We start from the raw sequence: 16,070 nt of genomic DNA on the forward strand, positions 1-16,070 counted from the left end.
TGCTGGTTTCTCCCAAACTGAAGGATACTGTTATACCTTTTAAAGTACAGCCTTTGCTTGCTGTCTAATATATCCTCAACCTCCTCAGTGAGCCATGGATGGATTTCTTTCCATGTGTCAATGAGCCAGGTTGTCTGACATGCTGGCCAGCAGTCTCTACCACGTCACGGCAGAATTATTTTCCTTTCAAGTTGGACAGGTGACCGAACTGGCTGTCTGTTGAGCTGGTGATCGATTGATCGGCAGATGATAGACTCCCATCTGCCTGCCAACAAAGGACATTGCACTCACTGCAGCAACATTTATTGGCAATAATTCCCTGCAGATGGAAGAAGGAAGCTTGTATTGTGGCATATCCCTTTAGAGCAGGCTGTAAGGATCAAACCTTCCTTTTATTCTCCAGAGAGTTGTGAATGCAGCTCAGTCCATCACAAAAACCAGCATCCCCTCCATGAACTCTGTCTAAACATCCCGCTGCCTTGGGAATGCAGCCAGTACTAATCAAAGACCCCCCTCCCACCACAGCCATTCTCTCTTCTCCCCCCTCCCATTGGGCAGAAGATACAAAAACATTGAAAACATGCGCCACCCTCAAGGACAAGCTACTATCCCACTTGAATGGACCTCTTGTACGATAAAGGTGAACTCTTAACCTCACAATCTACCTTATCGTGGCCCTTGCACCTTATGGACTCCCTGCATTGCAGTTTCCCTGTAACTGTAGCTATAACACTACATTCTGCATTCTGTTATTGCTTATTCCTTTGTACAACCTCTATGTGCTGATGTTTTGAAATGATCTGTATGGATGGCATGCAAAACAAAGCTTTGCACTTTATCTCAGTACATGTGACAATAATAAACCAATTACCAATTACCCTCGCCGCATCATCGAGAACAAGAAATGTCGTGCCCTTTGTGTCACTGACTGACCTCCCAGTGAGCCAAACTCTACTGAGATTTGTTCCAGGGCACTTAAACTGCTGGGCAGTAGAAGGCCAGGGGCTGAATGAGACTCCAAGAGGAAATAGGGTCTTTGGCTCTAGATGTAGGTGGAGGTTGGCAGGGATGGTGGGTGAATGATTGTGGGGTCGATAGAGCTTAGACAGAGGAATAACAATGGGAGGTGAGAGAAGCCAATGTTTTGTAGCTATATTCATAGTAAATGACCATACAAACATAGCAAGCACAATAAGTAACCAAGGGTATTGGTATTGGTTTATTGGGATTGGCTTATTGTTGTCACGTGTTCTGATTGTGGGGTTGGTAGTTGGGATGGTGGATGGCTGTGGTGGTTACGGGGTTGGGGTAAAGGGGTGGGTGGGGGTCATTGCTGGTTAGGGGTTTGGGATAGTGAGATTGGTGGGGCTGTCATAGGAAGCTATACTGTACTACAAAACCTGGAGTATTAATTTACACGATAACCTAAATATAAAACTCATAGTTTAGAAGATAAAGGGAAAAGAAACTAGGTTCTTCTCATATTTTCTTATGACATAGGAAACTATTCAGCCCTTTGAATCTCTGCTGGACCTCACAGCAATCCCATCGGTGCCACTCCCCCACTTTTTTCCATGTAATCTATTCTCTCAAATGCCCATCAACTCCCCTGTCACTCTGCAACCTGTACCGGGGACAATTTATTGTCACCATCTGTTTGGGACATGGCAGAGAACCAGAGGAGTGGAGGAAACCTATGGAGAATGTGCAAACTCCACACAGACAGCATCAGAGGTCACTGGAGCTGTGCAGCAGCTGTGTCGCCTCATGTGTCACAGTTTACAACTGTTTTCTTTTGTCTTCAAAACCCAATTATTCCCAAGCAATGAGAGGATTTCATGTTGGCTCTAAACGGGAGATTCAACCTTAACAATGGCAAATAGCCAACAGATCCGACATAAGTATTTAGCACCTCTCCAAAGGGAGAAGATGGGCAGGATAACATTTTAGCCCAGGTGCAATTAATGTACATCGTTAATCCTCAGGTATCTTACCCAGTGGAGCCAGTCACATTTAGATTGGTTCAATGTAAAACATTAAATCAGAATTGAAGAGATAAAAAAATTGATTGTGGAATTCAGGAAGGGGAAATCAGAAGAACACACACCAGTCTTCATTTGAGGGGTCAGTGGTGGAAAGGGTGAGTAGCTTCAAAATATTAAGAGGGGAACTGAGGAAGAACGTCTGATCTCTTCAGACACTGATCCACTTTGATAATAGGTTGCTGTGCTTTTAACAGATGTGGTTACAGAGCAAAATCAGTCAGGGAAGATCCACTGCCATGGAGGTGGTTTATGCAAATTTCTCTCTATTTAAATGGAATGATTAAGTGTATCCTATATGAGATCCAATATGAGAAGCAGGGGAATATTGCAATGTGTTGCATAACATCCACACAACATGAGCATTATCCCAATCGCAGCACACCTTACAAGGGGAGAAATGTTCTATTTACAGAGGGGCAGAGAGAGAGGGTGGGGAAGGGATTGTAGAGAGGATTGAAGAAGGAAAAGACACCTAGAGAGGGTATGGATGCAGCGAAGGGGTGTAGGGTTAGCCAGACCACTGGGGAATTTTGGTTAGGCAGATATGGCAGGGGTTGGAGTTGGAAAACCCCCGGCTGAGTGAGACTGGAATTGAACAAGGTTTCTTGGGGTGCTGGGAATGGTGGGGAGATGGAGGATCCTCAGAAACACCAACAACTTAAGGAACCTATGATTTATTTACAAAAAAATCAATGGATGCAAAAGAATTTCTTGAAACCAATGACAAGTCTGCCTACCTATTCAACTGAGAAGGGGTTGCATAGACTTATTCCCAATCTGATTACTGATCAAGGTAACACGTGGCTGGTGAGCCAGTGACTTTAAATGAAATGGTGGCAAGGTGGGTACCAATCTTTCCCTCAGGCCACTCCACCTCTACCACCACCACCTTTCTTTGCAACAAAAAGTGGAGACAAACTGCGCCAAAGTCTGCCTCACACTGATGCTGACGTTATCATATTAAAAACTGTCTAGTACCGCCATTGAGTTGGACTTGTTTTTGTTTTCAGGAATAATTGTGCAGTATTGCCTTTTAGGGCTTTGAACTGTACATATTTAATGGCAGCATACACAGAAAAATAACTTGGCATGTTCTAGAGTAAAAAAAACTGGACCATCACCCCCCCTGAACGATTAAACAGATTAATATTACCAACAGCAGCCACAAATGAAAACTTTGCTGAAATAAATTTTCAAAACTCATTAAAAAGGATTTGATTACGTCAGGATATAATCAAAATAAATGCTCGGGTTTAATACTGTGCATTAAGATTCATGATGTAGGTTATAAGATATTTTTCTGTGTTCATAAAATATACAATGGTAGAGCTTGTAATGAAGAGATTTTTATTCCCATGTTCCTTAATAATAAAGAAAATTTTTGAATCAGGTCTTGGGAGTCAGGTTGGAAGACTAGTTTTTGGAGGATGTGCCATTAGCACTGGCATCATCGCCTCCAACATGCAGTGAGGGGACCAGCAGGGTGCAGGATTTATTGGAGGGAAAGGCAGCTGAACTCCATTGAGAGATTGGCAGGGTGGCTAAGGCTTTGAGGTGAGCAGCGCAGCCACTACCAGTGGTGAAGAAACCTCTGGAAGAGTGAGTGGGATGTTCTGGCCTTTTTCTTCTCAATGATGAAAGGTATATTTGCTGAAAATTATGAAATAGTGCTTTAAATATCTAGAGCTGCTTATTCACCATCATTCTTTTTATTCTAATATCTCAATTTACTTTAGCAAAGGTTAATAATTTAGTCCCAGAACTAAATTTGTCACTCGCAACTGAACATAAAATTCTCTCAAATCATGATCATCTCCCACAGCGGACCTATTAATACGAGAGTTTTCAGCTTTCATCTTTCCACTAAACATTGACAGACAGATGGATACTTCCGAGTAGAGTTATGGAACATGATATTGAGAAGTTGATCATTGAGTAAGTGTGCCATTCTGTGGCATAGTTTTACACTTGGAAATGAAGTGAATCCATAAAACTTATTAAAATGCTGCAGGTGTATTTATAACCTGCAAATACACTTCTATATTTTTCAGATTTCTTTTTATAAACAGTCACATTAACTGAATGGTAACAAAACATTCCAATGATGTGGTTGGAGCTATTTTTATACTGGGAATGTGGCCATTAGCTTATTGAAAGAACCTAACATATTTGATGAATGATTGGTGGTACATTCAAACATAACACTTGAGGCAGTCAAAAAAATTGGTTTAAAAATCTTCCTCATACCATTTCTTCATGTAAGCATTGTACCTATTTCCTATTCCTATTAAAAAAAATCACATAAGCACAGAATGGCCAGAGCATAGAAGGAGGCCATTCAGCCTGTTGTCCATACTGGCCCTATGTCCCACTCCCTGGCATTCTTCCTACATCTCTGCAAGTTCTTTCCTTTCAGATACCTATGCAGCCCCCTTTTGAATACAGTAAATGATCTGCCTCCACTATTGTTGCTGGCATTTTATTCCAGACCCTAAGCATTCGCCGGGTACAAAAGAGATTTTCCCAATGTTACTTTTGGTTCTTCTGCCGATCAGCTTCATTCTTTGTTCTAAGGTAACTTACCCAATGGAGCCAGTCATATTTAGATTGGTTCAACGTAAAACATTACATCAGAATTGAAGAGGTAAAAAAATTGATTGTGGACTTCAGGAAGGTGAAGTCGGGAGAACACACACCAGTCTTCATTGAGGGGTCAGTGGTGGAAAAGGTGATCAGCTTCAAAATATTAAGAGGGGAACTGAGGAAGAACTTCATCACCCAGCGAGTACATAGAACATAGAACAGTACAGCACAGGAACAGAACCTTCGGCCCACAATGTTGTGCCGAACCAATTACATTAGTAATAAAATGCCCAAATAAACTAATCCCTTCTGCCTACACAATGTCCGTATCCAACCATTTCCCTCACATTCATGTGCCTATCTAAGAGCTTCTTGAATGCCCCCATCATACCTGCCTCCACCACCACCCCAGGAAGCACATTCCAGGCACCCACCACTCTCTGTGTAAAAAATGCTTGCCCCGCACATCTCCTTTGAACTTACCCCCATCACCTTAAATGCGTCAAACATCTCAGAGGGTCTAACCTGGGCCCAACACATTGATGCAGTTACAAAGAAGGCACGCCAGTGGCTCTACTTTGTTAGGAGTTTGAGGAGATTTGGTATGTCAACAAAGGCTCTTGCAAATTTCTACAGATGTACGATGGAGACCATTCTGACTGGCTGCATTACAGCCTGGTATGGAGGCTCCAGTGCACAGGATCGCAAGAGGCTGCAGAGCGTTATAGACTTAACCAGTTCTATCACGGGCACAACCCACCCTGAGGACATCTTCAACAGGTGGTGCCTCAATAAGGCGGCGTCCATCATAAAGGACCCTCAGCACCCGAGACTTGCCCTCTTCATGTTACTACCATCAGAGAGGAGGTACAGGAGCCTGAAGACCCACACTCAACATTTCAGGAACAGCTTCTTGTCCTCTGCCATCAGATTTCTGAACGGTCCATGAATCCATGAACACTACCTTGTTATTTCTCTTTTGCACTATTTATTTCTCTTTGTAACTTATAGTAATTCTTACATCTTCATGCCTTGCACTGTACTGCTGCCACAAAACAACAAATTTCATGACATATGTCAGTGATAATAAACCTGATTCTGAAAACCATGATTGAAGATAGAACTAAAAGATATCACCTTCTCCAAAAGGAGGTATCTTGTTTAATGTGCTATGAAAAAAGTAAAATAGCAAACCAGGGGAGTTTGAGCGCAGTGAAGTTACAGTGCAACTTTATAAATCCTGGTGAAACTCCTCAGCATTTTCTCCAGTGTAATCATGTCTTTCCTATGATGTTCTGGTTGCCACATTATAGAAAGGATGTAATTACACTGGAGAGGGTGCAGAGCAGATTTACCAGGACATTGCCTGGGATGGAACATTTCAGTTATGAGGAGAAACTGGATAGGTCGGATTTGTTTCTCCTAGCACTGAGGAGGCTGAGGGGGAACCTGATTGAGATATACAAAATTATGAAAGTAGATAGGGTAGAGAGTAGGAAACATTCCTCTATAGCAAAGGTGTCTAAAACTAGAGAGCATAATGTAGGGTAGAGGGTAAAATATTAAAAGAGGGGAACTGAGGAAGAACTTCATCACCCAGCGAGTACATAGATCACAGAACAGTACAGCACAGGAACAGACCCTTTGGCCCACAATATTGTGCTGAACCAATTACATTAGTAATAAAATGCCCAACTAAACTAATCCCTTCTGCCTACACAATGTCTATATCCTACGATTTCCCTCACATTCATGTGCCTATCTAAGAGCTTCTTGAATGCCTCTATCGTATCTGCCTCCACTACCACCCCAAGCAGCGCATTCCAGGCACCCACCACTCTCTGTGTAAAAAACTTGCCCCACACATCTCCTTTAAACATATCCCCTCTCACCTTAAATGCATGCCCTCTGGCATTAGACATTTCTACCCTGGGGAAAAGATACTAACTGTCTACTCTATCTATGCCTCTCATAATCTTATAAAGCTCCATCAGATCTCCCCTCAGCCTCCGCCGCTCCAGAGAGATCAACCCAGGTTTGTCCAACCTATCGTCATAGCACATGCCCTCTAATCCAGGCACCATCTTGGTAAACCTCTTCTGCACCCTCTCCAAAGCCTCGACACCCTTCCTATAATGGTGCGACCAGAACTGAATGCAATACTCCAGATGCGGCCTAACTAAAGTTTTATAAAGCTGACTCTTGAACCCAATGCCTCGACTAATGAAGGCAAGCATGCCATATGCCTTCTGTACTGCCCTATCAACCTGTGCAGCCACTTTCAGGGAGCTATGAACGTGAACACCAAGATCCCTCTGCTCATCAACACTGTCAAGGATCTTGCCATTAACAATGTACTGTCTCTTTACATTTGATCTCCCAAGGTGCAACACTTCACGTTTGGCCGGGTTGAACTCCATCTACCATTTCTCCCCCAATATCTGCAACTGATCTATTTCCCATTGCATCCTTTACCAGTCTTCTACACTATCCACAACACCACCAATCTTCATATCATCTGCAAACTTACTAACATTACTAAATGCACCCATGTACATTTTCATCCAGGTCATTTATATATATCACAAACAGCAGAAGTCCTAGTACTGATCCCTGAGGAACACCACTGGTCACAGATCTTCAGCTAGAATAAATCCCATCGACCACTACCGTCTGTCTTCTATGGGCAGGCCAGTTCTGAATCCAAACGGCCAATTCACCATGGATTCCATGCAGCTTAATCTTCTGGGTGAGACTCCCATGAGGGACCCTGTCAAACACCTTACTCAAATCCATGTAGACAACATCCACAGTTCTACCTTCATCAATCACCCTCGTCACCTCGTCAAAAAACTCAATCAAGCTAGTATTGAGTATGAATAAAGCCATGCTGGCTGTCCCTAATTTAGGCTATGGTTTTCCAAATGCTCATAAGTCCTATCCCTAAGAATCCTCTCAAGTAACTTTCCTACCACTGACATGAGACTCACCAGTCTATAGTTACCAGGATTATCCGTTTCCCTTCCTGAATAATGGAACAACGTTGGCTACTCACCAGTCCTCCAGGGCCTTGCCTGTGGCTAGAGAGGACACGAAGATATTGGACAGGGCCCCAGCAATCTCATCTCTTACCTCTCTCAACAACCTGGGGTAGACCCAACACTACCTCCTCCTTTATCTGAAATAGCCCTAGCATATTAGCATGCTCCACGCTGATCTCTCCATCCTCCACATCCTTCTCCTTGGTAAATACTGATGCAAAGTACTCATTAAGGACCTAGATGGAATATGAATGGGTGATGGGAGCAGGTATTCTCACAACGTATAAGAAGTATCTAGGTGAGCACTTGAATCACCAAGGCTTTGAAGCTTATGGACCAAGAGCTAGTAAATGGGATGAGAATAGAGAGGTATCTGATGATTGGCATGTTAATCATGGGCTGAAGAGCTAGATGACTCCATGACTCTAATGATTGATAATGAGAGCTCACAGATTAAAGATGGGTAATGAAAACTCACAGGTTTAAAGTGGATGTCAACTGATTGATTAATAGACTAGTAACCGAGGGATCTCAACTAATGAGCTTAAAATATTAGATTAAATCCCATCATCGGAGTTAGGAGGTTTAAATTAATGAATCACTTGTATATGATATGAAAAGCAAGTATCACCATTGTTAACCACAAATACCAGATTGATAGGAAAAGCTTCTGTTATTTAAAGAGGGAAGTCTGTTGTCATTATTGGTTCTGCCCTGTAAGTGATGCCAGATAGACAGAAAGTGGTTGACCTTAACAGTCCCCTATAATCCCCTACAAATTGCTCAATTTATCAAAGGCAAATAGAATAAAAATATTCAGGCATTCTTTTCAGATATGACAAAGACACCCCCAGCCCAGTTGACCCTGCAAAGTCCTATAGCCTAACATCTGGGCAGATGTCTAAATTGGGATGGCAATCACACAGACTACTCACACAATGTGCTGACAGAGTCATAGTCACAGAATTGTACATTAAGCCAATGTCCCATACATCTCTAATGCTATATCTGCGTATATTCTATCTCAGGAACAAAACAGACCCACTGAAAGAGGTGTCAATGTGTTGTAAAGTCAAACTGATCATCAGTGTTTTATTCTAGGTCTCACAAAGCCCCATGGCATCAAGTCAAAAATGGGCAAGGTAACCTTCTGCTGATTACTGGCAACTCTCCTTCCTCAGCTCCTCGATTGTTTGCCAGCAGTATCATTAAGCAGCACTTATTCATCTGCATATTGTTGTTCAGTTTGGATTCTGCCAGCACCATTTATACCAAGCTTTATTGCAGCCTCGGTCCAAACAAAGAGGTGAAGTGATGATGGCTGCCTTGAAATCTGAGTCTGACATCAAGCAGCTCCAGTAAAATTGAAGTCAATGGGGCCCAAGACAAAGACTTTCCACAGGTTTAGGATCCTAAGGAGGATGAATGTGGCTACTGGAAGTCAATCACCTGAGCCCCATCAGTTACTGTGGACAGTGTCCCAGATGCAACCATTTTTAGATACTTCAATGACCATCCCTCCATCATATCTTGAGAAGTTGGATGCTTGCTGATGACTGCACAGTTTCAGTTATAGAGTCAGAGCGTATTCCAGCACGGAAACAGGCCCTTCAGCCCAACTGGTCCATGCCAACCAAGATGCCCCATCCACGCTGTCCCATTTACCAGCGTTTGGCCCATAACCTTCTAAACCTTTCCAATCCATGTACCTGTCCAACTGTCTTTTAAAAGTTGTTATTGTACCTGCCTCAACCACTTCCTCTGGCAGCTGATTCCACACAGATACCATCATTTGTGTAAAAAAGTTGCCCCTAAAGTTCCTATTAAATCTTTCCCCTTTCACCTTAAACCTATGCCCCCTAGTTCTTGATTCCCCAGCTCTGGGAAAAAGACTGAGTGCATTCACCCTATCTATGCCTTTCGTGATTTTATCAGATCACCTCTCAGTCTCCTACACAATAAAGTCCTAACGTGTCCAACCTCTCCCTATAACTCAGTCCCTCAAGTCCTGGCAGCATCCTTGTAAATCTTTCTTTGGGTAAGGTAGTCCATTCCTGGATGCAGCAACAACTGGGTTAAATTAAGGCTTCAGCAAGTAACATTGACCAGATGCAGAGTGATACGTAATTACCATATCCAACAGAGAAGAACTTAATCAACTTCACTTGCCCTTCAATGTCATCCCCATCATGAATCCTAGAGCTCACAATTGACCAAAAGTTTAACTGGACAATCACATGGTCGCCGGTTCCAAAAGTACATCAGAGACTGGGTATTCTCTGCAGACTTTCAGCTTCTGACTCCCTAAAGCCTTTCCATCATTTTCAAAGCTTACAAGGAGTGTGATGGAATATTTATTCTTCACTTCCCCAGACAAACATGCTTTCAAAAACATTCAAGATGCATTACATCATCCAGGACAGAGTGGTCCACTTAAATGGCACCCATCCGTTCTCTAAACCATTCAATTTCCCCATCACCAGTGCATTATGCTTGCAGTGTGCACCACTGACAATAACTACTCCAGCAATCCACTAGACTTCCTTGATGAACCTTTCAAATCCACAAACTCTATTACCTGAAAGGGCAAGGATTCCACCTGTCATCTGAACACCACCACACACAAGTAGCCTTCCTAGTTACACACATGTCTGATTTGGAAATATACTGCTGTTTCATCATTACCACTGATTCTAAATCCTGGAACACCCTGTCACCTTGCGATCTACCACATGGCCTGCAACACTTGAAGAAGCCACCATCTCAAGGGTTAATAGGGATGGACAATAATTGTTGGCCTTCCTCGTGATTCCAAATCCCTTGAATATGTAAGGAAAGGTCAGAAGCACAAGAGGTAACACAATTTTATGCAGCAAGTTGTCATGAGGTAAGATGCAGTGCCTAATGCAAGTTGACCCAAAAAGAAGGCAAGAAACAGGATCAGGAGTAGTCCTTGTTTGCCACTTGAGCCTACCCTTCATAAGATCGTGGCTCATCTAATCATTAGTCTCATTTCACTTTCCTGTCCAATCCTTATAACCATTGTTTCCCTTCCAGTCTAAAAATCTATTTAACTTCCCACTGAGCAAATTGAATGACTTAGCCATCACAGTTCTCTGGAGAAGAGAATTCTCAAAATTGGGTGACATGGTGTTGCAGTTGGTAGAGCTGCTACCTCACATTTCCAGGAACCTTGGTTCAATCCTGACCTCTGGAACTGCCTTTGTGGAGTTTACACTTTCCCTCTGTGATGATAAGGATCTCCTCCATGTGTTTCAGGTACATCCTACATCCCAAAGACATTATGGCAAATTGCTTCAGTGTGCAGGCGAGTGGTTGAATCCAAGGGGAGTTAAGAGGAATGTGGGGAGAGTAAAATGGGATCAGTGTAGAGTTAGTATAATTGGGTGGTGGTTGGTCAGCATAGAATCCGTGGGCCAAGAGGACTTGTTTCTGTGCTACACAAACAAAATGCTGGAGGAACTCAGCAGGTTAGGCAGCATCTATGGAGAGAAATGAACAGCCAATGTTTCGAGCCAAGACCCTTCATTAGTACTGGAAAGGAAGAGGGCAAAAGCAAGAATAAAAGGGTCAGTGGAGGGGGAGGAGCATGAGCTGTCAGGTGATAGGTGAGTCCAGGTGAGAGGGGGAAGGTAGGTAGGTGGGAGGTGGGGGGGGGGGGTAAAGGGGAATGATGTGAGAAGCTGGGAGGTAATAGGTGGAAGAGGCAAAGGGCTGGAGAAGATGGAATCTGATCGGAGAGGACAGTGGAACAGAGGGAAGAAGGTGGGTAGGTCATGAGGACAAGGGAGGGGAAAGAGAAGGGGTGAAGGGGCCACAGGAATGAGGGAGAACAAAGGGGGTGGGGGAAGGACAACAGAGGGGAGGGGTTACCAGAATTTAGAGAAATCAATATTGATGCCGCTTGGTTCTATGATTCTTTGACATGATCCTGTCAATTCCTCCCTATCTCAGTACTAAATGGGTGACCCGCTATCTGGAGGTTATATCTTGAACTTATAAACTGATCCATCAGGAGAAACATACCCACAGCATCTACCTATTAAATCCCCTTAGAATGAATAAGATCACCCTTCATTTTTCTATCAGCTAGAGCATGTAAGATAAGATATCTTTATTAGTCACATGTACATCAAAACACACAGTGAAATGCATCTTTTGCGTAGAGTGTTCTAGGAGCAGCCCGCAAGTGTCACCACGCTTCCACCGCCAACATAGCATGTCCACAACTTCCTAACCCGTACGCCTTTGGAATGTGGGAGGAAACTGGAGCACCCGGAGGAAACCCACGCAGACACGGGGAGAACGTACAAACTCCTTACAGACAGCAGCGGGAATTGAACCCGGGTCACTGGCGCTGTAATAGCATCACGCTAACCACTACACCCAATCTAATCAATTTGTCTTCATATTACAATGTCCTCATCATGGAAATCAGTCTACAGAATCTCCTCCATATTGCCTTCAAGGCATATGTATCCTTCCTTAAATAGCAGACCAAAGCTATAATGAAATAGAAAATGGTGGAAAAACTCAGCAGGTCAGGCAGCATCTGCAGAAAAAGAAACAGAGTTAACATGACAGCTCAAAGACCCTTCAGCAGAACTGGGAAAGAGAGAAAAACAAATAAGTTGCATTAACCCACTGGACTGAAGAGCATCCATAACTTATCGCTAAGGTAACCTTAGCCTCACTCTAGATCAGATAGTCCCTCCTTCCTATACATCATCTCCCCGACTTTCTCCGTAACTTGTAACTAACATTTATCTTCTCGTTTTCTCTCTTTCCCAGTTCTGATGAAGTATCTTCAACCCATAATGTTAATACTGTTTCTCTTTTCATAGATACTGCCTGGCCAGCTAAGTGTTCCCAGCATATTTTGTTTTTATTTCAGATTTGTAGCTACTCCAGTTTTTTCTTTATTTTCACAGACCAAAACTGTACACAATCCAGAAGGTGCAGCCTCACCAACACCGCTGTTATCAGACTCTTGAATGGACCTTTCATCGCTAAAGATGAACTCTTGATCTCCCTACCTACCTGGTGGCGACCCTTGCACTTTATTTGTCTACCTGCACAGCACTTTCTCTGCAACTGCATCGATATATATTCTGCATTCTGTTTTTTTTAACTACCTGGATGCATTTATGTATGGAATGATCTGTCTGGGTGGTACGCAAACAAAAGCTTTTTGCTGTATCTTGGTCCATGTGATAATAATAAACTAATACCATGTTAGCTTGCAGCAGGCTTCTCTGCCTTTGTGTGCCATTCCCTTTGCAATAAAGACCTATACAGAACCGAATGCAAGACAAGCTTTTCACTGTACCTCGGTACATGTGACAATAATAAACCAATACCAATTCCACTTGCAGTAATGCATGCTCACCTCAGCACAGTGGCGGCAACATTTCAAAAAAAGCATTGGATAAATATTTAGGGGAAACATCACAGGGTGCTGGGGGGAGAGAGGTAATGGGACCAGTTAGATCGCTGTACCAAGGAGCCCGCTCAGACACAGTGTGCCGAATGGTCTCCTTCTGAACTGCTACCATCGCTACAAGGTTTACTATTCAGAGTGAGCAATGGCATATTGAAGACGCTACTCCACACACGTGCGGATAAAATGGTTAAAGTTTAGAGTGAATTGGAATTCCGAGTCACTGTCCTCTCACTGACATGACAGTGTGTTAGTTACTGCGTGATATAGTGACACTCGGCGTATTCATTGGCACTGAAGGTCGAGACGACGTTTGCTCATTAGGCTTCACCACGTTTTTCACCATGTTCTGACAAATACGACAAATGCATGAATCTGAGTTAAGTCGATTCGGTTCGTGCCCGCAAACAGCGACTTGGAGTCCGCTTCCCCTCCGTTGCAGCACCACACCAAGGGCCACTAAGGCAACGGACTGTTGTTTCAGTTTCTTCGCGGAGCCAATAAACTATCCTTCGGGTTTTAAATCAGACCAACCGACAGCGTCTGGACAATAGTTTTAGGTGACGGCTGCCTGGTCCAAGTGCATCTGAATGAGAGAACTCGCTCCCTCGATATTTATAGTGGCGACATGTGAAACCCTCTGAGGGGACTGCTCCAGTAACGCAGCAGATGCCCACTAATTCTCAAGTGTGCTTGTCACTTATTTAGCACAGAGGGACGCGGAGCAAGCTTAAACCGGTTTACCGCATCATGAGGGAGACTTTCTGTGATCCTTTCCTGCTTTAGGAATAACCCCCCGCGGGTCTGTCAAGGGTGCAGTCAAACCAATCTCAAACACCTTGCACCAGTTTTGTTTTAAGGCGGTTGTGGATGTGCCGGGTGCTGAGGAAAGGAGAGGGAAGATGCGGTCAAACAAATACTTCCCTCTCTGCTCCTGAACCTTGGCAAGAAGGATGCCTTCAAAACAGCCTGCATAATCCCAGCTGGCATTTTACAGTGCATTTCCCCTCAACTTTAACCATTGTCTGAGTAAGGCAACCAAACTCACTCGCACGTTTAATTACGGTATACTTTGGCCTTTGGGGGGAACAATCTTACCAAAGTTTGTCAACTTTCTCACACAAGCTAAAACATAACACAGTAGGCTCAAGTAGCCTAACGAAACTACACAGACTACGGGGGATTTATATAGTCCCGTTTCAGCATTAACTAATGTGCGAGCGCACGATGGAATCCGCCAGTTTAGTTTGTGCGCGTTGAGTTTGCCATAAAGCTCACATTAGGAATCCCCGTTCGGAACAGTTCGGACAACCACCGCGGCCCTCCTGTGTCGGATCCTTGTCGTCCCTTCACTTGCTTGCTTGAGCTCCGCCGCCTCTCCGCCAGCTACACTTTCCAAAGTGGTTCAAAGTTACTTTTAGAAGCAGGCTCCCTTCCAGCACGCGTCCTGCGGTTTAAAACGAACAGACTGGAGGATAAAGACCTCATCCCAAACTTCCTGGGAACGAATGGGGGGAAGGCCGTGAAGACAGACAGGGATTCCATCCCTCTCCCTGTCTCTTGGTTGAGCTCTTGACCGCACTGACTCTTCACAACAATTTTTAATGTTTTAAACACCCGGCCCTCAATACAGTGATTAACCTCGCTGCCCGTTTACGGTATTGGCCCTCTATAGCTACTGTGAGATTGGTGGAAGGATAGTTTCCAGACCCCGCACTTTCTCCACCAGGCAGTAGACAGGTTGAATAGTCTCCTTCTGTGTTATTTCCCCTGAATGATTTTGAGTGAATCAGACATACCGCCGGTAGTTCTGTGGTATAACACTGCCCTGTTAGTTCAGTATCAGCCGCGAATTTACCAGTAATTCATGGCTTACCTAATATATTAAGTGAATATGTTAAGTGATTAATATATTCACTTAATATGTGAATCGATGTTATAGTAAGTGTAAATGCCTGGCGCTGGAATATCTTGGATCTTAGGGGGAAAAACCAGGCGTCTCACTCACTCGTTGACTGTTGAACCAGTAACTCTCGCAACCTCCAGTCTAACCCCGCACCTGTTCTCCACAAACCGGCGCAGGAGATCAGTTCAAGCCGCTGCCCTTCTCCACTCGCCTATCAGATAGAATTAAACGTGACAGCCTCCAAAGTGACTTGAACCGCAGACACCCCCGTGCAGACGAACGTCCTTGCGCCGGGACACTTTGAGGTCCCGCACTTTGCCACACCTGTCGGCTGGAGGGGAGAAAGTTGTGCGGAGGTACTCACGCAATGGTCTGTTGCGGTGGCCGCAAACTCTCCGCAGATCATAGCCATTCCTGTCCATGGCGACCTCGTCCGGTCTGCCGGTCTGTGATCGTGCACTGCTGGCAGGAAACAGCAAGTTCCCTTTTTAGGGTCTATGCCTGTGCAATGCACAAACAAAAAAGCCAACCTTTTACGCTTTCCCATCGTCTTCCCTCTCGCCACTCCTATATCCCCCATCGTGGGGGGGGGGGGGGGGGGGGGGGGGAGGGAGCAAACTGCAGACTTCCTCACGCACCGTCTGCAGGGACCTTGGAGAGGATTCCAATCCGACGCAGTATATTTCGAGAAATAAAACATCCGAACTTGTGACAGGCGGTTCTCAGACGAGGGGTCCCACCGTCGGGTGGCACTGTTTAACTGCCTTGGCATATCCGCACGTACACCCGTCCTCCCCATGCACTCTGTTCCTGGGGTCAGACACGACTGCTTGGAAGGACTTCGGTGAAATAATTTGTCAATAATGTTGTGATGCTTCCGGTCAGTTGCAAACGAAAATAAACATACTGCAAGTTCGCCCGAGGTATTGTAAACACTAAATATGTTTTCCCTACTATGTGCCACTACATTAGATGGTTTCCACCTTCTTCACGTTCCCCCAGATTCAATCTATTACCTAGAAGACTCAACTCTA

The 16,070-nt window shown here is 44.2% G+C and overlaps 1 protein-coding gene across 1 annotated transcript in view; it reads right to left on the minus strand.

The window, feature by feature from the left end:
* Positions 1 to 15,598, minus strand: part of ano1a (anoctamin 1, calcium activated chloride channel a) — a 224,268-nt gene extending 208,670 nt beyond the window's left edge. Inside the window, exon 1 of the mRNA XM_052029183.1 lies at positions 15,401 to 15,598. Within this exon, the coding sequence (XP_051885143.1) occupies positions 15,401 to 15,458 (58 nt within the window). The 5' untranslated portion in view covers positions 15,459 to 15,598. The remainder of the gene's footprint in view (positions 1 to 15,400) is intronic.
* Positions 15,599 to 16,070: the final 472 nt, after the last annotated feature.

Source organism: Pristis pectinata, chromosome 14 (genome assembly GCF_009764475.1).
Source record: "Pristis pectinata isolate sPriPec2 chromosome 14, sPriPec2.1.pri, whole genome shotgun sequence".
In the NCBI taxonomy this organism is placed as follows: domain Eukaryota; kingdom Metazoa; phylum Chordata; class Chondrichthyes; order Rhinopristiformes; family Pristidae; genus Pristis; species Pristis pectinata.